Source organism: Anomalospiza imberbis, chromosome 3, assembly GCF_031753505.1.
Source record: "Anomalospiza imberbis isolate Cuckoo-Finch-1a 21T00152 chromosome 3, ASM3175350v1, whole genome shotgun sequence".
NCBI classification, from domain to species: domain Eukaryota; kingdom Metazoa; phylum Chordata; class Aves; order Passeriformes; family Viduidae; genus Anomalospiza; species Anomalospiza imberbis.
The window spans coordinates 69,386,269-69,406,408 of NC_089683.1; the positions used below are offsets into that span (position 1 = coordinate 69,386,269).

The following is a 20,140-nucleotide window of genomic DNA, read 5'->3' on the forward strand; positions in this document are numbered from 1 at the left end:
GAATTTAAACTCAAGAGAACCATGAACTTTCAAGTTAAAAGGAAAAAAAAACCTCAAAACTGATCTTGTGATTTAACAAGGCTCATCCTCATTCTATAGTTTATCTCAGTCTTGGAGATTTTATTCTTTCTAGATCTAACTCATTAAACTTGATTTTGTTAACTCTAACTTCATTCCCATTATTATTCATACTGTTTTCTCCTTTTTTTTTTCCCTTTTCATTAAGTCTTCATAAGCAAAACATACATCCATCCTACACACATGTGAAGAGCACGTGTTTTTGATTTTGCTTTTGATTTTGGTGGCAGACAATCATACACAAAAATTGTCAGTTACACTGATATATTTTGTCTTCAAAAGAAATCCCATATCCTTTATTTTCCAAACAGCAAAATAAATTAATTTTATGTCCTTAATGAAATCAACAAGACCTGATTTTCCACTGATTTGGCGTTTTTTTAACTTAAATATTGGATTCAAAGATTTTTCATACTGTTGCCTATGATACCACCACAAAGCAAGCAAGGGTATGTCATGGGGCTGCTCTGGAGTTATGCACAGGTTGATCTGCTCCAGAGTGTCACTTCCCAGACAGTGAACTTCCTAGACTACTGCTGCCAATACCTGAAATGAATGCATTCTGTTTAGCCTGCCTTCAGAACAGTGTTAGTCACTACAGTGCAACAATTCAATTTTAAGAATTGAATTTTTCTATGTATCTCTATTTTTTGACCAAACATGGGTCACACAGACCAAATGTAAATTGGAGGGGGTTAGCAGATACAGAGATTTATAAAACAGCAATTATAATGCCTTATTTACCTGGGTAACAGCTAGAAAATAAATAGTGTTGTATAAGTGACAAATAAAATTAAACTCAGGGTAATGAGAACACAATATACATCACAATAAACATTATAGAAGAAGAATACAACAATTGTTGAGCTGAATGACATAATTTTACAATACCTTAGTTAACCCTCAAATCAAGTGCTGTTCATTATAAAGTCAGATAATTTTATTTGTAATTTTTATTTTATTTAAGAAAAGTATTGTGATAAACATATAATGCAATATTTCAAGTGTATTAGAATAAATGCACCTGCATTCCACTTAACATCTGAGCACATCTGTATTTTCTCTCAAGATATCTTTGCAATAGTACTCTCCTATATTAATTTCTGAACTGCAAATTCATGATGCTAAATATAAATGCAAATATTAAAAACAGAAGAACTATTTTCTTTCTTACCTCTCTACATAGATACTCTTGCTGGTTCCCAGAGCATATAAACTGGCCAATATTCTGTAACAAGAGACCTGAACATCTTCCACTAAAGAGAAGAAGAAAACTATATTTACAAAGAGATTTTTCTTTGCAATACATTCCCAAAGAATTAAAATAAATTACTTCACACAATAATGGAATTTTAAAAATTAAGCTAACAAAGACAATCCACAGAAATCACCCACTAAATAAAAAGTCTTAGGATGTCCAAGTGCTATACTTTTTACTTAAAATTTCCATTTACTTAAATATGATGTTAATAGCTAAAATAGTAAACCTATTCCACTAGTGTATTAATTTTATTGAATCAATGGCATACCAACTGTTCACACATGACACCTTTACAAACAGAATACCACTGTGCAAAATAACGGCAATCATGTTGAACAGATATTTAATTATTTTAATCAAAGTTTATATATTTTTTTTTTATTTAGGCACTGATACCAGCCAATAGCACATACTTAATTCACACTTTAAACTTACAAAGGGTTAAAAACAATAAATAATTCTTCAGTCCATATGAATATTTCACCAAAGCATGTTTTAAAATTATCAAGTAATTCAGTCATAAAACTGCACGAATGATCCTAAAATCTATTTGATAAAATGCTTTTGTAATGCACTCTGCAGCAACAGTGTAACAGTGTAAGGACCATCAAGGACAACACTCCCATTCTTGCCATAGATATGTTTCATAGTCTCTCCTACAGTGATAATTTCATCCCTCAACATGCAATGAATGAAATATTGTGAGTAAAACAGGGTAAGAATTCATGGCCTAGGAGAGCCTACAAGATATTTATCAAAGCTACATGGCCCAGCCCTTTATTGTACTGTAATTTTAATTCAGATCATATTGGAGTTAAGTATTTTTACACCGTAATAGTAATCTCAGGTAGATTGACCCATCTTTGTACATGATCCACCCATAGAGTACACTCCATCACCAGTACTCTCAGGTACAAGCACCGGCTCAAGATGCTTGTAGAAATAAGATAAATCTTACTCTTAACAAAATGTAAAGAGAAGTTCAATTTAAGAAAAATTAATCTTTCCACTATGCTCTAGACATAATAAATAAGCCCAATTTTAAATAACTATTCTTTCCCAGTTCATGAATTCTAAATTCGGTGTTTTACACTGGTGCGATGTATGTAGATGTATGTAGAATAGCTGATTAAGAACACCGATTGAAGTTACAATGAATTCAAAACTAAATATTAAGTTCCAAAACATGGAATACCAGAGACAAAAAATTATACAAGGATGAACATACTGATGCCTGAAAAAGTGGTTTATGATGAAAAAATTACTTTTTCTGGATAACAAAGTCTCTGGAATTTTAAAGAAATAGTTGAATGAAAAAAGTGGATGTTTACATCTCATGACTTTCAAATCCGTCAATGCAACTCCAAATTTTTGAAGTGTTCTTTTAAGGCCACTTTAAATAATACTTTTTACAGATTCCAAAAATAGAAAAAAATGTAACTCAATACTCTTTTCTTCCAAGTCCTTCTCATGGATTTTCATAACTGAGTCACAGAGTTAGCTATGCAGAGTAGGATTTCCCCCTTTAGTGCCATCTAAAATGACACTTCTGTGAGTTCCTACAATATACAAAACTCAAGTTTTGTGTGCAGACTGCACTTTGGCTGCAAAATTTTGGGTTTGGGAAAATAAAGGATCACTGAATCCACTACAATCAGAACATTTACAGAAATTCGATATACAGGCTCTCATATACACTTCCTTCTCTGGTGTCTGAATTCTTCAGGATCTCCTTCCACTTCTCCCTTTTCCCTTAAATTTTCAGAATTTAAGGACCCACCCAGATTCCCCTCTAACTGAAACTGAGGTGCATGTATGATGGTGCAAGACCATTCTTGTAGTATAACCTTATTTATAGACAGAGTAAAGATAAAGTAACTTAGACAAAGTGAATTCTCACACACAAGCAAGTCACAGTAAATCTATGATAAAGTTATAAACAAAATTGATCCTTCTGACTTTGTAATCATGGACACATCCGCTTCAGTATTTATTCTGAGTCCACTAAAACCTGAAGGTTGTTTTTGGTCAATTGCTGCGAATGTTTGATTAAATCAATAAAAATTTTGCCAAAATGACATATGATTTGTCCTTCTTTAATAGAACTGAGAGTCTAGTAATGCTCACTACAGATATTTTAATGGCATGGACCTTCTGCATATATATATGATAATATGATACATACATATCAAATCTTCCCCAAACTGGTGCTGTCCAATATGCTCAAACAGTGAAGATAGCACTGGCAGGAGAGCAACTGTGGTATAATTAATGATTTGTGTAACTCCTTTTGGCTGGTTTCTGCTGTGTGTAAACTGGCCTTGCTTAAGATTTTCCATTGTTTTCTCCAGATCCTCAGCAGCATTGTCCAAAAATGCTCTCAATGCCATCCTAACAGATTCCAGACCAGTTTTCATCACAGTTCTGTTTATAGCATGCAAAAAGAATGAAAAAGAATATTCTGTTAGACAAGCATGGAATAAAGCTTAGTCTTGGATTAGATGAAATAGATAACAGAGATCTGAAGAAAAGTCTTTCATCTTTTAACATTGTAAAATCTCCTCAGAGCAGAATAACTGACTGAAAACAAGTTTGATAGGTATGCTAGGATCACAAGGGTACTTCATCTGTTTTACTGCTGAGCAAATACTCCTTCAAAATTTATAAAGTGATTAATTTGCCTTCAGAGAGGAAAAAAACCAAAAAGTACATAACAAAAAAAGGAATTTTTAAGTCTGTGATTTCTGACTCTAGGAAGAGAAGAACTGTCTCAAGCTAGAACTCAGAAAATCTTCCTAATTATAACAGTCACATTTCTGTCTCCAGAACAATGGCAACAGAAAAGAATGAGTAAAAACAAGCACATCTGTTTAAAATCAAATCAATCAATCAATAAATGCATTTATTATGTAACTATAGCACCATAATCAATGATGTAAAGATATAATCCAGGAGAATTATTACATTATATTACCTAGCTCAATTACAAAGATCCATTGTTAAGGAAAGTATGCATTTAGGCACGAATGGAATAAATTGAGGTGATGTTCTTTTTTGTAAAGTGAGTATCAGTCCAGTTCTTTTAGTCTGATTGTTTATTTTAAAGAGTGAATATATACAGTTTCAGGAGCAATATCTTTAAATTTCCATGTTACTTCCATGAATTCATTAATCTCCATCTAGAGCTATTTTCACACCTCTACCAAGAGCTGAATTAGTGATCTTCACTTGCATCTGTATTCCATCTGTGTAACTGCATGGACCACAGACAATTTAAGACAAAAAATACCAAAGGCATACCATGCAAGAGTTGAGTCACATTAATGGCTAGATCACAATTCTATCCCCTAGAAAATGGAATATAAAACTTGCACATAAAAGCAACTGCAAAGATATTGAGAAAGAGAACTATATGCACATAATGCAGACAATTGTTTTGAGACTTAATGCAAAGTGAAAAAATTTACCTTAAAATTTCCATGGAGGCACTTTAAGCTATTATATTTTGTTTAAACTGCAAAAATCTAAAAATCAACTCTCAGCAGACATGGCTGACTTTACAGTAAATGAAAAGCAACCTATTACTCTCCAATATATCAATGTTGTCTCATCCATAAACCTCACAATAATCGTTAAAGCAGCTCAATTTAACATAAAAGCAACACTGAATTCTAAGCAAAGTGTTTGGGTTTTTTTTTTAAAGTAGAACCTGAATTAATTTTGCAAAGAAGACACGCTATGAGACAGATTCACTGTGCATTTAACTGCTGAATTTTTTGATTAAACAGTATAAGGAAAATAATAAAATATTTCTAACTTTACTTTGGTTTTGAGAAAGTCACATGATTAAAACCACATAAACTAACAACAGAAGTTTCTGGACACCACTGATTCACAATGAAATTTAAAGTGTAACCTACAAATACTGCCCTGTCAAATCCTAGTAACTGAGCTGGTTTGCAACGGGAATTCTTTTCAGCACTGTAACTTCTCAAGTGGTGAAATTCTGTAGCCTTACACAGATAGCCCAAATGTTACTGCACAGTACTTTCTTCAGTGATTTTCCTTGTACTTTAGAAAATCTAATCAGTGTTACCTTGCATCCAAGGTCTGTCCCAGTATGTGAAGACAGTTGACTATTGATGTTGCATCGTTTCCTAGAGAGGGAGGAAAATTATCCACCAATTAAGCTGAGCATAGCATATAGCTTATTGAGACACTGCTAACTGTACCTCTGGATTTAACAAAAGAATAAATGACATAGCAGAAGAGCATCTGAACTTCTGCATAATTTCATGTTCAAGAACATGCAGTTTTTTGTCTTAGCCTTGTTTACATAAATGCATTAACTAGAGGCAGGAAAGCATCTCTCATAAAATAGCTGAGGCAGTCAAGATGGAAGCACTTAAATGTGGGGTTAATTAGAGCTGCAGTGTATTTTCTGGTTTTCATTTGATTTCTCTAAATTTTGCTTTAATTAATTCAAGTTTATCGGATTATTTATCTCTGCCCTCTCAGTAACATAAAAGCTGTTAACTTTCCAAAGTTGCTATTGCAGGAAGAGAACACTTAAACAGAGTCATTAAAAAAGTTCCTTCCCTGGTGTTCCCCATTGTCTGCAGTTATTTATAGCTTAATTGGGTCCACATAAATAACAGTCCCTGACATAATACACATATTCTGCAATTATTTTCCCCATTTAGATATGTAAAAAGAGGACTTACATAGAAGAACCTTTCCATACATATGTACATCCCAAAATGCTGCCATGTACAAGCCTCTTTCCTCTAAGATCACTTTTTAAATCCAGAACAGATGTATGCTATACCAATTTGAACCACAGACTATTTTCAAATTTACTTTTATAAATGAAATTATACAAAAATAAAACTGCCTTTTCTTGCTTTTTTTAAAATTTTCTTGATTAAAAGAAAGTAAAACCAAATGTTTAAGAAAGATTTCTGAAAATACTTCTATCTGCATACAGTGCTATAGCATACTGTATTTTCTCACTGGTGGTTATTTCTTAAAAATACAAGCAAACATTCAAGTAAAATTAGTAATTGCTTCAGTGAACTAGAGATTTTAAAAGATAAAGTGCAAGGAAGGTGTCGGAGGTTCGTTGCAGCACTAAGAAAGTTGTTCTATGCTACCAAAATTAGGAAATACTGTTGTGATGTTCATCCACAGCAGATTGAAAAAACCTGGACCACAACTTCCACAGCTGCCTCAGCCAGGCAGCCTCACCTTTTTTTCACTGGCACGTGTGATCATGCAATGGTACAGCAAGCAGATAAGAAAGCTGAGGCAACCTAAAAAATCCTACTAAATCACCACCCCAAAAGATTAAGGTTTTTGTCAGATCAAACTTTTTTCCTTATTGTTTTGATGCTATGGTGGTAGGAATGCCCGTGCTGATGAAGAGAGCGCAGGACTTTGCAAATGACAGCAGGTATGGAGGGAAGTACTCAAAGTACACCGGACTGTGCATTAGACGTCACAGAATTGTGAATGGCTTGGGTTGGAAGCGACCTTGAAGATCATCTAGGTCCAACCTCCTGCTGTGGGCAGGGACCCCTTCCACTAGACAAGGCTTGCTCAAAGCCCCATCCAACCCAGCCTAAACATTTCCAGGGATGGGGCAGCCACAAATTCTCAGCAACTTGCTCCAGAACAGAATGGCTTACTAGGAATTTAAACAATCTACTACAATCAAGTTACTTATACAAATTTGGCATTTAAATTTGAGAAAATATAAATTAATATGCTCAATTCACCAAAATTATTCACTTAAATCTTTCAATTTCTACCCAGTAATACTAATTAAAATAAATCAATACAGTCTTCCTCATGTATAGGAATTTATAGCTTTCAAACTGTAAATTATTGTAGTCAAAATCTACTTTCACATTCTAAAGAAATAATGATTCCATGCTGAATGATAATTCCATAATCTTAATGACACTCTCAGATATCAAATGTGACTAAGTTTACTCTGTAAGACATGCATGCTTAATTTCCCATTTTAATAAATTTCTACATACATCTTAAGCTACATGACTTTCACTAATGATTTTCAGAAATGCAGCTCTGTATTCAGAAGCACCATTCATATTCACAGTAATATAAAGTACCTATACTGCAAAACTATATAGAATTTCGATATTTGTTATAGCAAACTCCACTCTATCCATAAAAAGTTATTATTGAGCAAAGCTTGCTCACAGAAGATGCCTTCAAAATGCACAAATAATTTTCTAGGCCCCAGGTGTGCTCAGTTATGAGCACTTTCTCCTCTTCTGCATAAGTCTGTGTCTTTGTTGGAATAAGTGCAACTCAATCAGATTTTCTCACATCATGCAATTCACTTGCAGGGGAAGGCAAACTATAAGGTGACTTTGACTTGACTTATTAAGTCCATAGTAAACAACCCAACCATGCACCATAGTCTCACAATGACCTTGTCAAAATTCATGCCAAAACACCTGTGTTGGCACAATGATTTTGTAATCTGTTAGTTACTGCAGTCTATGAAAAGAGTTAAAAAACAAACTGTAGCTATCACAAATAATCAGCTGATCCTATCTGACTTATCTCCTAGCACTTGAACCCAGCCACACAATAGGAAGTAAGCAAGCTGAGAAGTGGAATAGAAAAGATCTTTTCTTTAGTACTGAAGAAAGTTATATTGACTTAGGTTTTTAATTTCAACTATGACTCATTTTAGAAAACATAAATTTATGAAAACCAAATAAAACCAAATGCACAAATAACAAAAAAGATTTCCAACATTTTAATAGTATACCTGAGTTAGTTAATTCTTTGAAGAAAAAACCTAGAGTATAAATCAGAGCTTATGTGTAGGTTTTTGAAATATTCCACCCTCCACAAAAAGCTGCAACAATGCCACACAGCTGCAGAAGTAACTCCTTTCCTCCTATGATCTTCTGGCTTTATAGGCTAATCCACTCAGCTCCACCCAAAATATTTAAAAGTGATTATGACAAAAAACCTTCTGATTTTTCTTCTTAGTTTGATGGTTTTCACAAGAGTCTGTAAAATTTTTAAACACCACACTGCTGCAGCGAGTTCTTTCCCTTCAAATTGAATGAAATATGCAGGAATTGTGTTAGCTGCATGTTATCATAATCAAATTCTAATTCACTAGATAATTACCCAATTAGGTATGTTCAGGGATGCTGAAGTTTGCCCTGCATCCATCATAGAAGCCATGTATGCATAGGATGTACTATTCCAACTCTCCTAGCACCACAGTATAAGAGAAAATTGGAAAGAAAATGACTGTGCCACACATTGCATATAATGTATACACTCGAGATGGACTTCAAATGGACTTCAGTTCAGTGATTTTCACATGGCATAAGACAAACACCAAGCTCCTGCCAAGGTCATGTAATACCAGAAAGAGAGTATACATGCGTATGTGGAGTCAAGCACATCTGGGAATATTCAAGAATTCCACAGAACATAACTAAGCATTTCAGCCCACTTTTAATTTTTCTTAATGATTTTCCAATACAAATGTGCAGTTCTGATTGTCAAATGTTTTTTCCCAAATAGTTTAGAATAACATTACAAATCAGTAATTTTAATTTACTCATCAAAAGTCGATAATGAAATGCAAATATTAGTTCAGACACACAGAAAACTAAACAACCCCCAACCCTCCCCAACCTGAAAACTACAAATGCTTTCTATTCCACCTAAAAAAGTCTTTGATCTACTCGTCTAAACAACTGGTGGTCTGTTTAGACCATGCATTTCAGCCATGCAGCATGCAACAAAGCAGCACTTAACACAATGCAAAAATGGCAAAGAAAACCAAGTGATGGCCATGCTAGTATTTGTCAAGGGTCTCCTTACCAAACAGTGAAATCCTATGCCTGACAAGAACTCCAAGTTTGCAGAACAGGCTGAAGACAAAAGAAAAATAAAAGAGAAGAGAAAAGAAAAGGAAAAAAAAAATAGGGGGGGGAAGAAAGAAAAAATAACAGCTGATATATGAGCAGGAAAAGCAACATGATGTCACGCAGAAAGAATCAACTGTCTGAGCAGAATGTGGGACAGAATACTAAAGAAAGAATTTTCAAGTGCATATCCTTAACAAACATGGTTAAATAAGCAAATATTATAATTAAAAAAAAACAAACAAAAAATTAAAAGCAAAGCTAATTAATATAAAAGCGTTCTATACAATAACCCACAAGGAAATAACCATCAAAGCTATAAAAAGTAAAATGTGGTCATTGCGCTACACAGGATACCACTAACAATTTGAAAACATAAGGCAAGGGAATCAGATTAACTGAGGTGTGTGATGACAAATGTTTAACTAGTTCAATTAGGATTTGTAAACTTGAACACAGCAAGAATTCTTTTCAAATAAGTTTTTTTTTAATATCACCTCTTACATGGTTTAAAACAATATGATCAATGATTTTCTTTCACATGTTTGAACTACTTCCAGTGCTGATAAACAGCACTCCATTGAGAAAAAAGAAGAGTGAAATTTTGCATTAATTCACAGAAGGAGAAGCAAACTGCCCTACCCAAATTGACCTGGGCTCCAGATTAAGGAGGAATTAGATCAATCTTCATTATATGGTTTGGTGCGAGAATTTTCATAATGAACGTTCATTTTGGTGTTATTATTTTATGCTGCAAACCCCTTCATCTGCTATAAATGACATGAAGAATATCATGTCATTTTATTAAGCTACTTAATTAATAGGCACACTGGCTATTTATTTAGCATCTGATTTAAAAGCAAAAGATAGAATAAGCATGTCTGCACAGCCTATGGATGAGATCTGAACATGCTGTTCCATTGACAGACAAGAGCACGGTGTCAAATGGAAACATTTATGTCCAGAATCACAACAGCCAGGTTAATGTGGGATTGAATCCAGCTAATAAGTCAATGCACAGTGATCCACTCCAGCAACAGCAACTGCTCTGTTTTAGAAATGAGCCTGCTTGGTGCATTTTCGGGGATCTCGGTTCACTTTTTATTCCATGATGCAGACATATATATTATTTAATAAGGATCTTGGATCACCAAGTCCAACAGGAAAAGACATAGAGAAACATGTTAGCATTATATACATTTTGTGTCCATTGTGGAAAAGACATAAATAGTTCACCACTCTATCTTATGTTCCAACATACAAATGTTACTCAACTGACTGTACCATTTGGCAGATACCATGCTTTCACAAAGTGAGACTGAAACTCTTATCTACATTGTCTTTAGTTGAGGTCAAATAAATAAATAAATAACTCCAAATTTCTAATACCTATATTGCTCTTCAGAACCAATTTCATACAACTACAGTAGCTCAAGAATTTGTAACATGGTCTACTGGATAAGAAATTCGAAAAACCCAATCATGAACAGGTTGGCTACAAATACAACAGAATATAATGCCACCACATTTCAGGAAGAAGCCTGACCCATATTTGTCAGCAAAATAGATCTGGGTTTACTGTATTTTCTGAGAATGGAATGGTTGTTGCATATGCTAAGACTTTCACTGCATTATCAATATCCAAAATTATACTCTTCAATAGCTTAATGAATGCAAGTTTATCTTCATTGGAGAAGGAAAGCAGAAAGGAACTGCCCTCACCTTAAAACAAATTCTGTATAGGAGGTGCACTCAATAGGATTAGCTATTACTCATTCAAGATTTCCCTGCATCTATTTTCTTCTTCTTGGCTGACAAATCTGGATGGCACATAACCCAATGAAGTATGGCAGCAGCTCTGATCTTTTTGCAGGACTATATGTTTGGGAATCTCACACAGCTATAGAGCATATGTGCATAAATCCTGAATCCTTACGCATCAGGTATGCTGATACAGCTGACGTATTTCAGAAGTAAGGAGTTTATTGATATGACTTAACAACTGTAAAAATACTTTTATCCAGGACATTACAGACAGAAAATTAGCAGCTCATAAGACTGCAAAATTATTCATATGCATGCCTTTTGATAGAGTTTTTAAATTCCTTGAAGAACAGCATTCAGAGAAGCTGCCAGTTCAGATTAGTCCATGAGATGATGCAAAGTCAATACAGCCTTTACTTACTTGAGCTTAATATTGTGATAAAAACTTCACTCAGCATTCACACAATCTTGCAAGCCCTGCATGTCTCAATGACCACCAACTGGCTGTCAGCCTCAAAATACAGAAATTCAATATTGCATGGCTCATGCCTAAGAACAGCCAAGAAGGCAACCATCATACAGGCCCACATTACAGGTATTCAAGGGATCCTGTGTGAAGCTTTTAATTCACCTTAATAACTGGGAAGTGTGGGTTTCAATTCAGTCAGAACTGAAATTAAATTAAAACATCTTAGAGAGATGGTCTTAAAAAAGGAGTAACTTCAGGGAAAGAATCAAGTATTTCTGTGATAGTACTACTCATTACTATTTATAAAACTATAGAGCAGAAAGAATGCAATTATCTTATTTTTATGATGGACATTAATAATGATACTTATTGAAACTCAGCTAAATATAAGTTTGGCTTATAAATCTAACATAAAATTTTGCAGGAATAATGATTTCAATATATAGCTATTTCTAACAGTGAAAACTGATACATAATTGCACAGCCTGTGCCACAGACTGTGCAAGTGTTTTGCTGTTGGATATAAGGATAAATTGAAGTTCCCTGCATTCTAAAATTATCACCTTTTAAACAGCATATAATAACACTGTACTCGTCTCCATTTTATACAATTAATTCTCCTAATGGGAAAAGAAAGTGAAAAATGTTTAATTTCTGTGTACATAAAAATATCTCTGTGCCTCCCACTTCTCACTTGCCCACAATCAGCTGCTGCTCTTTAAAGACCAACACACATATGCATAGACATTAATATTATTTTAAGCTTTACCTTGTCACCATTTCTTTCTCTTTATTAGAGGCATGGCCCCCACTGCTGAGAGGCCTACTTGCTGAAGATAAGAAATACAGGCGATGATTTTTAAAATACTGATCAATCAAAGGGAGCACAACCTGAAATTATATCAGAAAGAGTGGTTATCTCAGGACCTTCTTTACTGTGTTCAGTATTATACTTTGTAAGCCACAACTAAAGACAGGAGATTTCAAAGAGGTTTTCTGTCTTAAAACTTCCATCTGTTTGGATTTTTTCTTTAATAGCTATTCCTCTGAGTTTATTTAGTATTCAAGGCACTTAATATGTCATTAAGAAAGGCAGCAGAAAAAAATTACATTATCACTGGGACTTATCTGTGGTTTTTTGTTTAGGAGGAGTACAAGGCAGAAAGTATAATTTAATTTTATCTCACAATTTAAGATTTTTCCTATACTACACAACCAAATACAACTATTGTTTTTTGTTCCTTTTAATGTAGGTTTTGAAAATTCACCTACAACTGTCAGCATGCTAACAGCACTGAGTTCTAGATTTTTCAACTGAAACTCCCAAAACAATCTCACTTAGTAAGGGATTGTGCCACAAAAGTTTTCCTGTTTACTTCCAGTGGTGATTATTACTCAATGCCCACTACAGGTGTCAGCCAGCAGCAGATCCAAAATAAATGACTGAAAAGAAAATATGAAATTGCTTCCCTTTTGGAGCATGATTCTCAAGAGAGTGGAATGCTAGCTTCTGAGTAAATCAGCTTGGCAAATAATACCACATGGTAGTACTCTAAGGCATTGAAATAACAACTTATTGCAAAGAATACCAGGGTTAGAAAATGCTGCAGTCACCTTTTCTTATTCAGTAATGAATTCAAAAAGAATTTTGAATATTCAAATATCATACAAGCCTTTATGTGTGAAAGACATCAGCAGGTTTTCTTGGTTTATAATGTGAAAAATCATGACAGAAAAAGGAGAATTGTGCTGAGAGGAATTTCATGGCTGTCAGGAGGAAGGGGAAGCGTGAAGTCCTGCACCTGGGGAGGAATAAGTCCATTTACCAGGACACACTGAGGGCTAATCAGATGAAAAGCAGCTTTTCAAAGAAGGACATGGGGATCCTCAGTGGACAGCAAACAGACCATTAGCCAAAAATGCAATATTATTGCAAAGGCAGCCAACAGCACCATGGATTGAACTACACTGACTGCTTGTCAGCAGGTCCAGGGAGGGGGTTCTTCCACTCTGCTCAGCTCTGGTGAGACCACATCTGAAGTGCTGTATTTGGTTCTGGGCTCCCCAGTACAAGAGAAACATTGACATACCAGAGAGAGTCCAGTGAAGGGTCACAAAAATGATTAAGGAAGTACAGGATCTTTCAAATGACAAGACATTGAGGAAGCTGGGACCCTAACCTGGAGAAGAGAAGGCTCAGGGATTTACACATCCAAGTGTGTAAATATCTGAAGGGAGGGGGTAAAGAAGATGGACCCAAGCTCTTCGCAACTGTGACAGGATCACAGTCAATGGCACAAACTGAAACATGGTAGGTTCTCTCAGACTATCAGGAAACACTTTTTTACTGTCAAGGTGACTGAGCATTGGCACAGGTTGCCCAGAGAGATTGTGGAGTCTCTACCGTTGGAGATACTCAAAAGATGTCTGGACATGGCTCTCTGACACTGCAAAGGGCTCTTCCAACCTCAGCCATTGTGTGACTCCGTAATGGAGACAACAGCACAGTTTTAAAACAAGAGAAATAACAGCCATGACACTGACAGATACACAGCTGTGTTAATTTCAATAACTATTGCTCACATTAACCCATCTGAAGATTGTAAAAGATAAAAATCTTCAAAATTAGACTAAGTTGGAAAACAGAAAATGTAGGGAGCTTTTGAATAATATCATATGAGTAGCTGCATATCATGGAGCAGGAAATAATGAGAATAAAAAATATAGTCCTGTAATCTTCCCACATCTATACTTCATCCCATATTGTTTTCAAGCTATTTTTATTACTGCCATTTTAAATTAATAAAAGGATGAATTTAACACAGAAAAACACCACTATAACAATAACAGTCGCTAGAAAATATGTTCTCACTTCTGTTAATCACTATGTTGACAAAGAATAAGCAAAAATATACTGTACTTTGGCAAAAAACTTGATTTCTTGCTCATATGGGAATTGTTCTCCTTTGCCTCTGCTGCCACCATCTGCAGAGAGAAGAAAAATAAATTCCCTGTCATATATCCTAATTACAGTCTACTCTACATTTTTCTTAGGAAGTGTACACTATAAACAAATAATACTGGTCATCTTTAGATGTAGATTTAAGGTACCTCAAACAGTATAGGCACTTGTTAAAGTGGCATTTTATGACTACCTCATTAGAGGAAAAGTAACAGCAAATAAAATGTATAAAGAATAACTGCCCAAATCTTCATAAAAGTGTGGGCATCTCATAGTACAAAGAGATCTGGATGTTTTTGTGAGATAAAAATCTGGTCCTAGGTTTATCTTTTCCTGTTACAGGTGACAATTTGGAAAACTGAACTCAGATTCTAATAAAACACAATTCTCCAGTTGTTCCCAGGAGAAACGGAGTTAATGAATTTTCATTCCTTATTTATGAACTTGTTACCAAAGAATAAAATTCATGGTTAGATCTATCCAACTAAAATTTAAATTGCTTCACTCTTCCTTTACTATAGAAAACAAAATCTCTTTCAAAATAAAATCTCTTACAGCTCCCAAACTATTTCTCATTTATTTAATGTCTTCTTTCCATTAATCTATTGAGAGACTCAAACTGTATTTGTTCCACCAATGTTTCTTTGTTTCAGTATTTAATCATTACCATTCCTGCAGTTATTCCAAATTTATGTAATTAAGAATGATGAAGCCATGGCAATTAAGCATAGCAGCAGAAGTAGCCTTTTGCTATTGTAAGTAACTATGGCATATAATAACTCCTAAATCTGACAAATTTCCACATTAAAGCTAGACTGGTGTTTAGGTGAGCACTGATTTATTCAATCGTCCTGATGTTCTTATTATTGTCATTTGCAGCATCTATAACTATGAGACACAGTATATGTTATATGTCATTGCAGCTCCCATGGTCACAATACAAGCAACATCCAGCCAGTTGTTTTGGCTTTTTCTGTTCATGTAAGAAGCTGACTTGGGTCACCAAACTTTTTTTATCTTCACCAAAAGCAGATAAAGTTATATCCTTCATAGCTCTGTTGACAAAACTTGCTGGGTATTTGTGAAAGAACATTCCCATTGTGGAACTTTGTTGAAGAGGTTTTTCTGCTCCCTTTTTGAGAGAAAATTTCAGAATGGTACAAATGACTGGTTTCTCTGAAAAAAGGATCACATGTGAATAGTAACTATTATTGTGCACATGTGAGAGATTATGATTTTATGCATAAATGCAAGGGGGCAGCTAGTTTTCTTTTTCAAAGAATGAAAGTCATACATTTTTCCTGAATTTTTTTTATTTGATGAATGAATATGGGAAATTGAAATGAAAGGCAGTTTCATTACTCCAAAATTCATTATCTTTATCAACTACAGGAAATTAAACAAAAAACTAGTCCAGAAATGCACCAATCTTTAAAAAAAAAAAAATCTGGTTATTTTTATAACATCAGACATCTTAGCCAATAATTGTTTTAAAAAAATGTGCAAGGGGTACTATACCAAACTCCAAAATGTACTGATGGGCTTCATCCACATATCTTATAAGCTGTTGAAGGAAACTATAGGCAAAGCGTTTCTCAATGGAAGGTGTGTCTAATTCCAGGTCCTTAAGTCCTCTGTAAAAGGAAGCAAACAAATTTTTACACATACAGAAGGACTCCAAGCAGTCTTACCTCTTGATGTAGTCTGATACCATTTTCCCAGGTAATGATAATGCGCTTATTAAGATTTTTTTTATGTTTGATGTAAACAGCACTCTCACATTTACTTAGATTTTGAGAAATTTATTAAGATAGAAGTAGATTTCCCAACCAGAAAGCTAGAAAAAAAAATTACACTTGTCAATCAAAATAATCCACTATTATTATAATTTCTTTCCAGTACTTGTACTATCTTACATTTCCCTACAGGGACTGATTCTTGGGTGAGGAAGTTTGGAAGCTGAAAAAATACTTTGATTTAAACAATCAAACTAAAAGTAAATCTAAATAACCATCACTATGATTTTTCCTGAAAAGTTGGCTCGCAATGGAAAAGTTTTGAATAGCTATGCGGTACTTCTGAAAAATCAGAGGAAAACGAAAACAAAGTGATGGAATTTCTTTTCCAGCATGTTCCATCCATCTTAGTTACTAGCCTGATATAAAAAACCACAGCTTCTTTCCATAAGAATGAATCTCTAAAGCATGAATCCATGTCATGTGATGATGTCCCTAGCAACAAGCTGGCATTGACACAAGCCTTGTTTATGCAGGATCAGGACTTAATTGATGGCACATGAAACAGCTATTCTTAAACACCAAGGGAATCAGTCACACTTCATCTCCCCCTGACTCATGCACCAAGATATATTGGTACTCAGCTGGGCTGCAAATTTAAAAAGTATACCTGCTGCATATATACAGAATAGAACTGCCTGTGTATTACACATTTATGTTTTAAACTAAAGCATACACCTAGAGACACAAATCTGGTAGACAAAAAGATAAAGGAGACAATGCTGGAGAACAAGTGTCTCAAGTGTGCTAACTAAGGGACCATTAAGAAACTTCAGATACAACTTTGGAGAGGGCCACCTGAACTTTGGAACACCTAAGGGGGAGGGACATGAGAATTTGGATTATTTGAGGCAGCTTCGTACACAAAGCAATGACAGACTGTACGGGGGGGGGACAGAGGGGGTGAGGGGGGAGGGGAGAATCAAGAAGTAGCAAAGTGCAAACAAGACGAAAACAGATTTCAAAATATCTGGTTACATGTAAACTGCGGCCTGTCAAATCAGTTGACTGACTGAGCCCTGCACCTTATCACTAGAGTTTGTCCTATATTCTTATTAAATGCTTTCATACCTATATCTGTGTAATGTCACTATTCCATGTGCTGTCAGGAGTAAATGGCAGCTACTGGCAGGACCAGCATGAGCTGGATACTGGGCCAGTAACTGGAGTCAGGCTTGGGACTGTGACAAACAGGGTCAGTGAAGGTCTCAAGAAGCAGTAGCTGGAGATGCCAGCTTTGGGGAACATCTCAATGGGCCCTACAGACCTTCCTCCCAGAGTGGCAGCTTCAGTAGGGGACCGGCATAAGTACATTTGGTAGTAGCCATTGGAGTCAGACAGTCAAGGGCATAAAGCAGAGTCTGAAACTCCAGAAATTGGAAGTACCAGTTGCCTGCCACTGGGGTGGGACTGCTGTGTTCTAAAAAATTCCAGCTAATATGAAGGAGCAGTGTCAGAAAGATGAGTGAGGGCTTCTGCACCAGCAGCTGCAGTGGGCCGGAGTGCCACATGCTTGGCAGGGGACAAATGTTTCTATCTTCCCTAAAGCCATTTTGCATGGGCATACAGAGATCCATATGGTCACTGTAAAATAAAGACTGTAAAGAAATGTGAGCAAGACATACATGGCAGAAAGTACAGTGGTGAGCAGACCAAACTAAAACAAGAATCAGGCCCTTGTTTGTTTGGACAAGGCAGCTGTCAAAGGTGCAGCAAGTACATTAAGTTTAACATCATGGGAAAGGCTGCATTTAACCAGCACAGGAGTGTGCAGGTGTAGCAAGAGCTAGTTACAAGACTATGGGTGTGTCCAAGTTAATGGTTATTTTACCATGCCTCTTAGCCTTCCACTCCCAAAAAAACACCAAAACCCACTTTTCACTTGTGTTTAACAGGAATAAAAAGGGATAGTACTCCTGAATACAGCTGATCATATTGACAGGGAATAAGGAAAAAACGATTGCTATCTGACATCCTTTTCTGTTCATCCTGCTGCACTGACAGTAAGTAAACTCAGTTATTCCAGCTAACATGAAAGATTTTACCAAAATTATTAGATTAACTGTGGGACTCTAGAATCAGGCTGGAATTCCTATTTGATAGAAAAGAACGGAAGTAGGTAGACTTTAGTTAGATGTGCAAGGCTAATTCACAGTGATAACTTAAATTGATCTCAGTGACTGTTTCATTCACTGACTAATGTTCAAAGTCATGTAAAGCTCAGATATGCTTTCAGCATTTTCTAGAGATTCTGATTTCCTAAATCATGCTGATAAGGCAGAAAATACTCCAAATTAAATAAAATTTATTCATGCTACATTTAGAAAGTCAATACACCATAATAAAATGAATTATGCATGTTATTCTGCTGACTATTCACTATTACTATGTTTACACTGTGGATTATTAAAAAATATTTTAAAACATCACTTTTCCCTTTTAAAATAATTTAATAATACTGTAAATTAACTCATTTGAAATAAAGTAGTCATATGTTTTACAAACAAAACTAACCAATTGCCTAGAAATTCCTTTAGAGAGTGACATGTGCTTGAAGATGTGTATGAACCTGCAACTAAGACTTATTAGTTTTCTACAAGTGAGAGAATTATTAAGTTTACTAAAAGTTGGATGCATGGACACATGCCAGAAAGAAAAAGCTGCACTATTGAGAGGGAAGGTAGAAGACATGTAGATATTCTGAAGAACTCTGTTCATGCCTTCCAAAAACTCTGCTATTAACTCTGTAATCCATTTCTTCCTTACAATGTTTTATATGAAGGAGCTCATTCCCAGGTACTGAAACATAAAAAAAAAATTATCATAGAGTTCTGGTTTGATAGAAGAAACCCCAAAAAACAAGCAATAACAGAAACCAAAAAACTGCACCACAACCAACCAAACCACAAAAGAAAACAAAAAAGACCACTGAGGACTATCAGATACCTTCTGTGACATGAATACTGAACTAAGAATTACCTGGAGACAACATATCCATTAATCTGTAGAAATTTCAGAATATCCTGTGCTTTTTCTCTGTCCTTGGCTTTTTCTTTGGCTGTGAGTGTATCATAAGGAACAAGAAGGGGATGGTTGCCTCCTCCTACTATGGAGCATGAAGAGAATTAAAAATTAAAGAGTTATCTGCTGACATAAATCCCAGTATGTAAAAGTACTATCACAATAATACACAGCATGTTACAGTTAATTCTAGTCTGAAATAACAATATACTTGTCTGTTTCTTTACACATACTTTAAAAAATATCCAGATAGAAACTGAGATATGGCTACATTGTTCTAAGATATTTGCTGCAAGTACAAGCTAAATATGCTGAACCTATTGCAAAAAATCCTTAAGGAAGAAAAAAATGTTTAACAGTTACAAACATGTATTATAACTACAACTTAATTTAATGAAACTGGAAATATTTCAATAAATAATACATCATTTCCTAAGAAAACCTATATATAAACAATTATATAAACATACATGAAATCCTGCTTTTAAACATTCTAATGACAGTGTCCATCAAGTTTAGCAGGATACACAACTATCTAAAGATATATTAAAGTGATACAGTCCTACTTTATAGTAATAAATTAAATACAGAAAATTAGAATACATAATTCAAACATGGTTCACACTAGTGTCCAGTAGGATTAAAAGAATGTTGCAAAACCACAGGTAAAAAGAATAAATGTTTTTGTATTGCTTAATAAAATCTTATGTATTGATACATACTGCATGTAGATAAATAATTTGGAAAGAAAATAAAGTTGCTATTTTTAATATAAATATCTGCATGAAAAGAAATGTTCTTAGGAGTTCAATTTCTAAAATCACCATCACATAGCACAACACAATAAATTCCTATGGCAAT

The 20,140-nt window shown here is 34.8% G+C and overlaps 1 protein-coding gene across 7 annotated transcripts in view; it reads right to left on the bottom strand.

The window, feature by feature from the left end:
• RYR2 (ryanodine receptor 2) overlaps window positions 1-20,140 on the bottom strand; it is a 377,495-nt gene that overhangs the window by 75,124 nt on the left and 282,231 nt on the right. For 4 of the 7 annotated variants that reach the window (XM_068184981.1, XM_068184978.1, XM_068184979.1 and 1 more), the window contains 8 exons: window positions 19,238-19,364; window positions 15,981-16,096; window positions 14,421-14,485; window positions 12,270-12,391; window positions 9,224-9,273; window positions 5,436-5,496; window positions 3,525-3,763; window positions 1,253-1,334 (listed from right to left, as the gene is read on the bottom strand). In XM_068184981.1, coding sequence (XP_068041082.1) covers window positions 1,253-1,334; window positions 3,525-3,763; window positions 5,436-5,496; window positions 9,224-9,273; window positions 12,270-12,391; window positions 14,421-14,485; window positions 15,981-16,096; window positions 19,238-19,364 — 862 coding nt within the window. The remainder of the gene's footprint in view (window positions 1-1,252; window positions 1,335-3,524; window positions 3,764-5,435; window positions 5,497-9,223; window positions 9,274-12,269; window positions 12,392-14,420; window positions 14,486-15,980; window positions 16,097-19,237; window positions 19,365-20,140) is intronic. The other 3 variants (XM_068184983.1, XM_068184980.1, XM_068184977.1) reach the window with 1 other exon arrangement.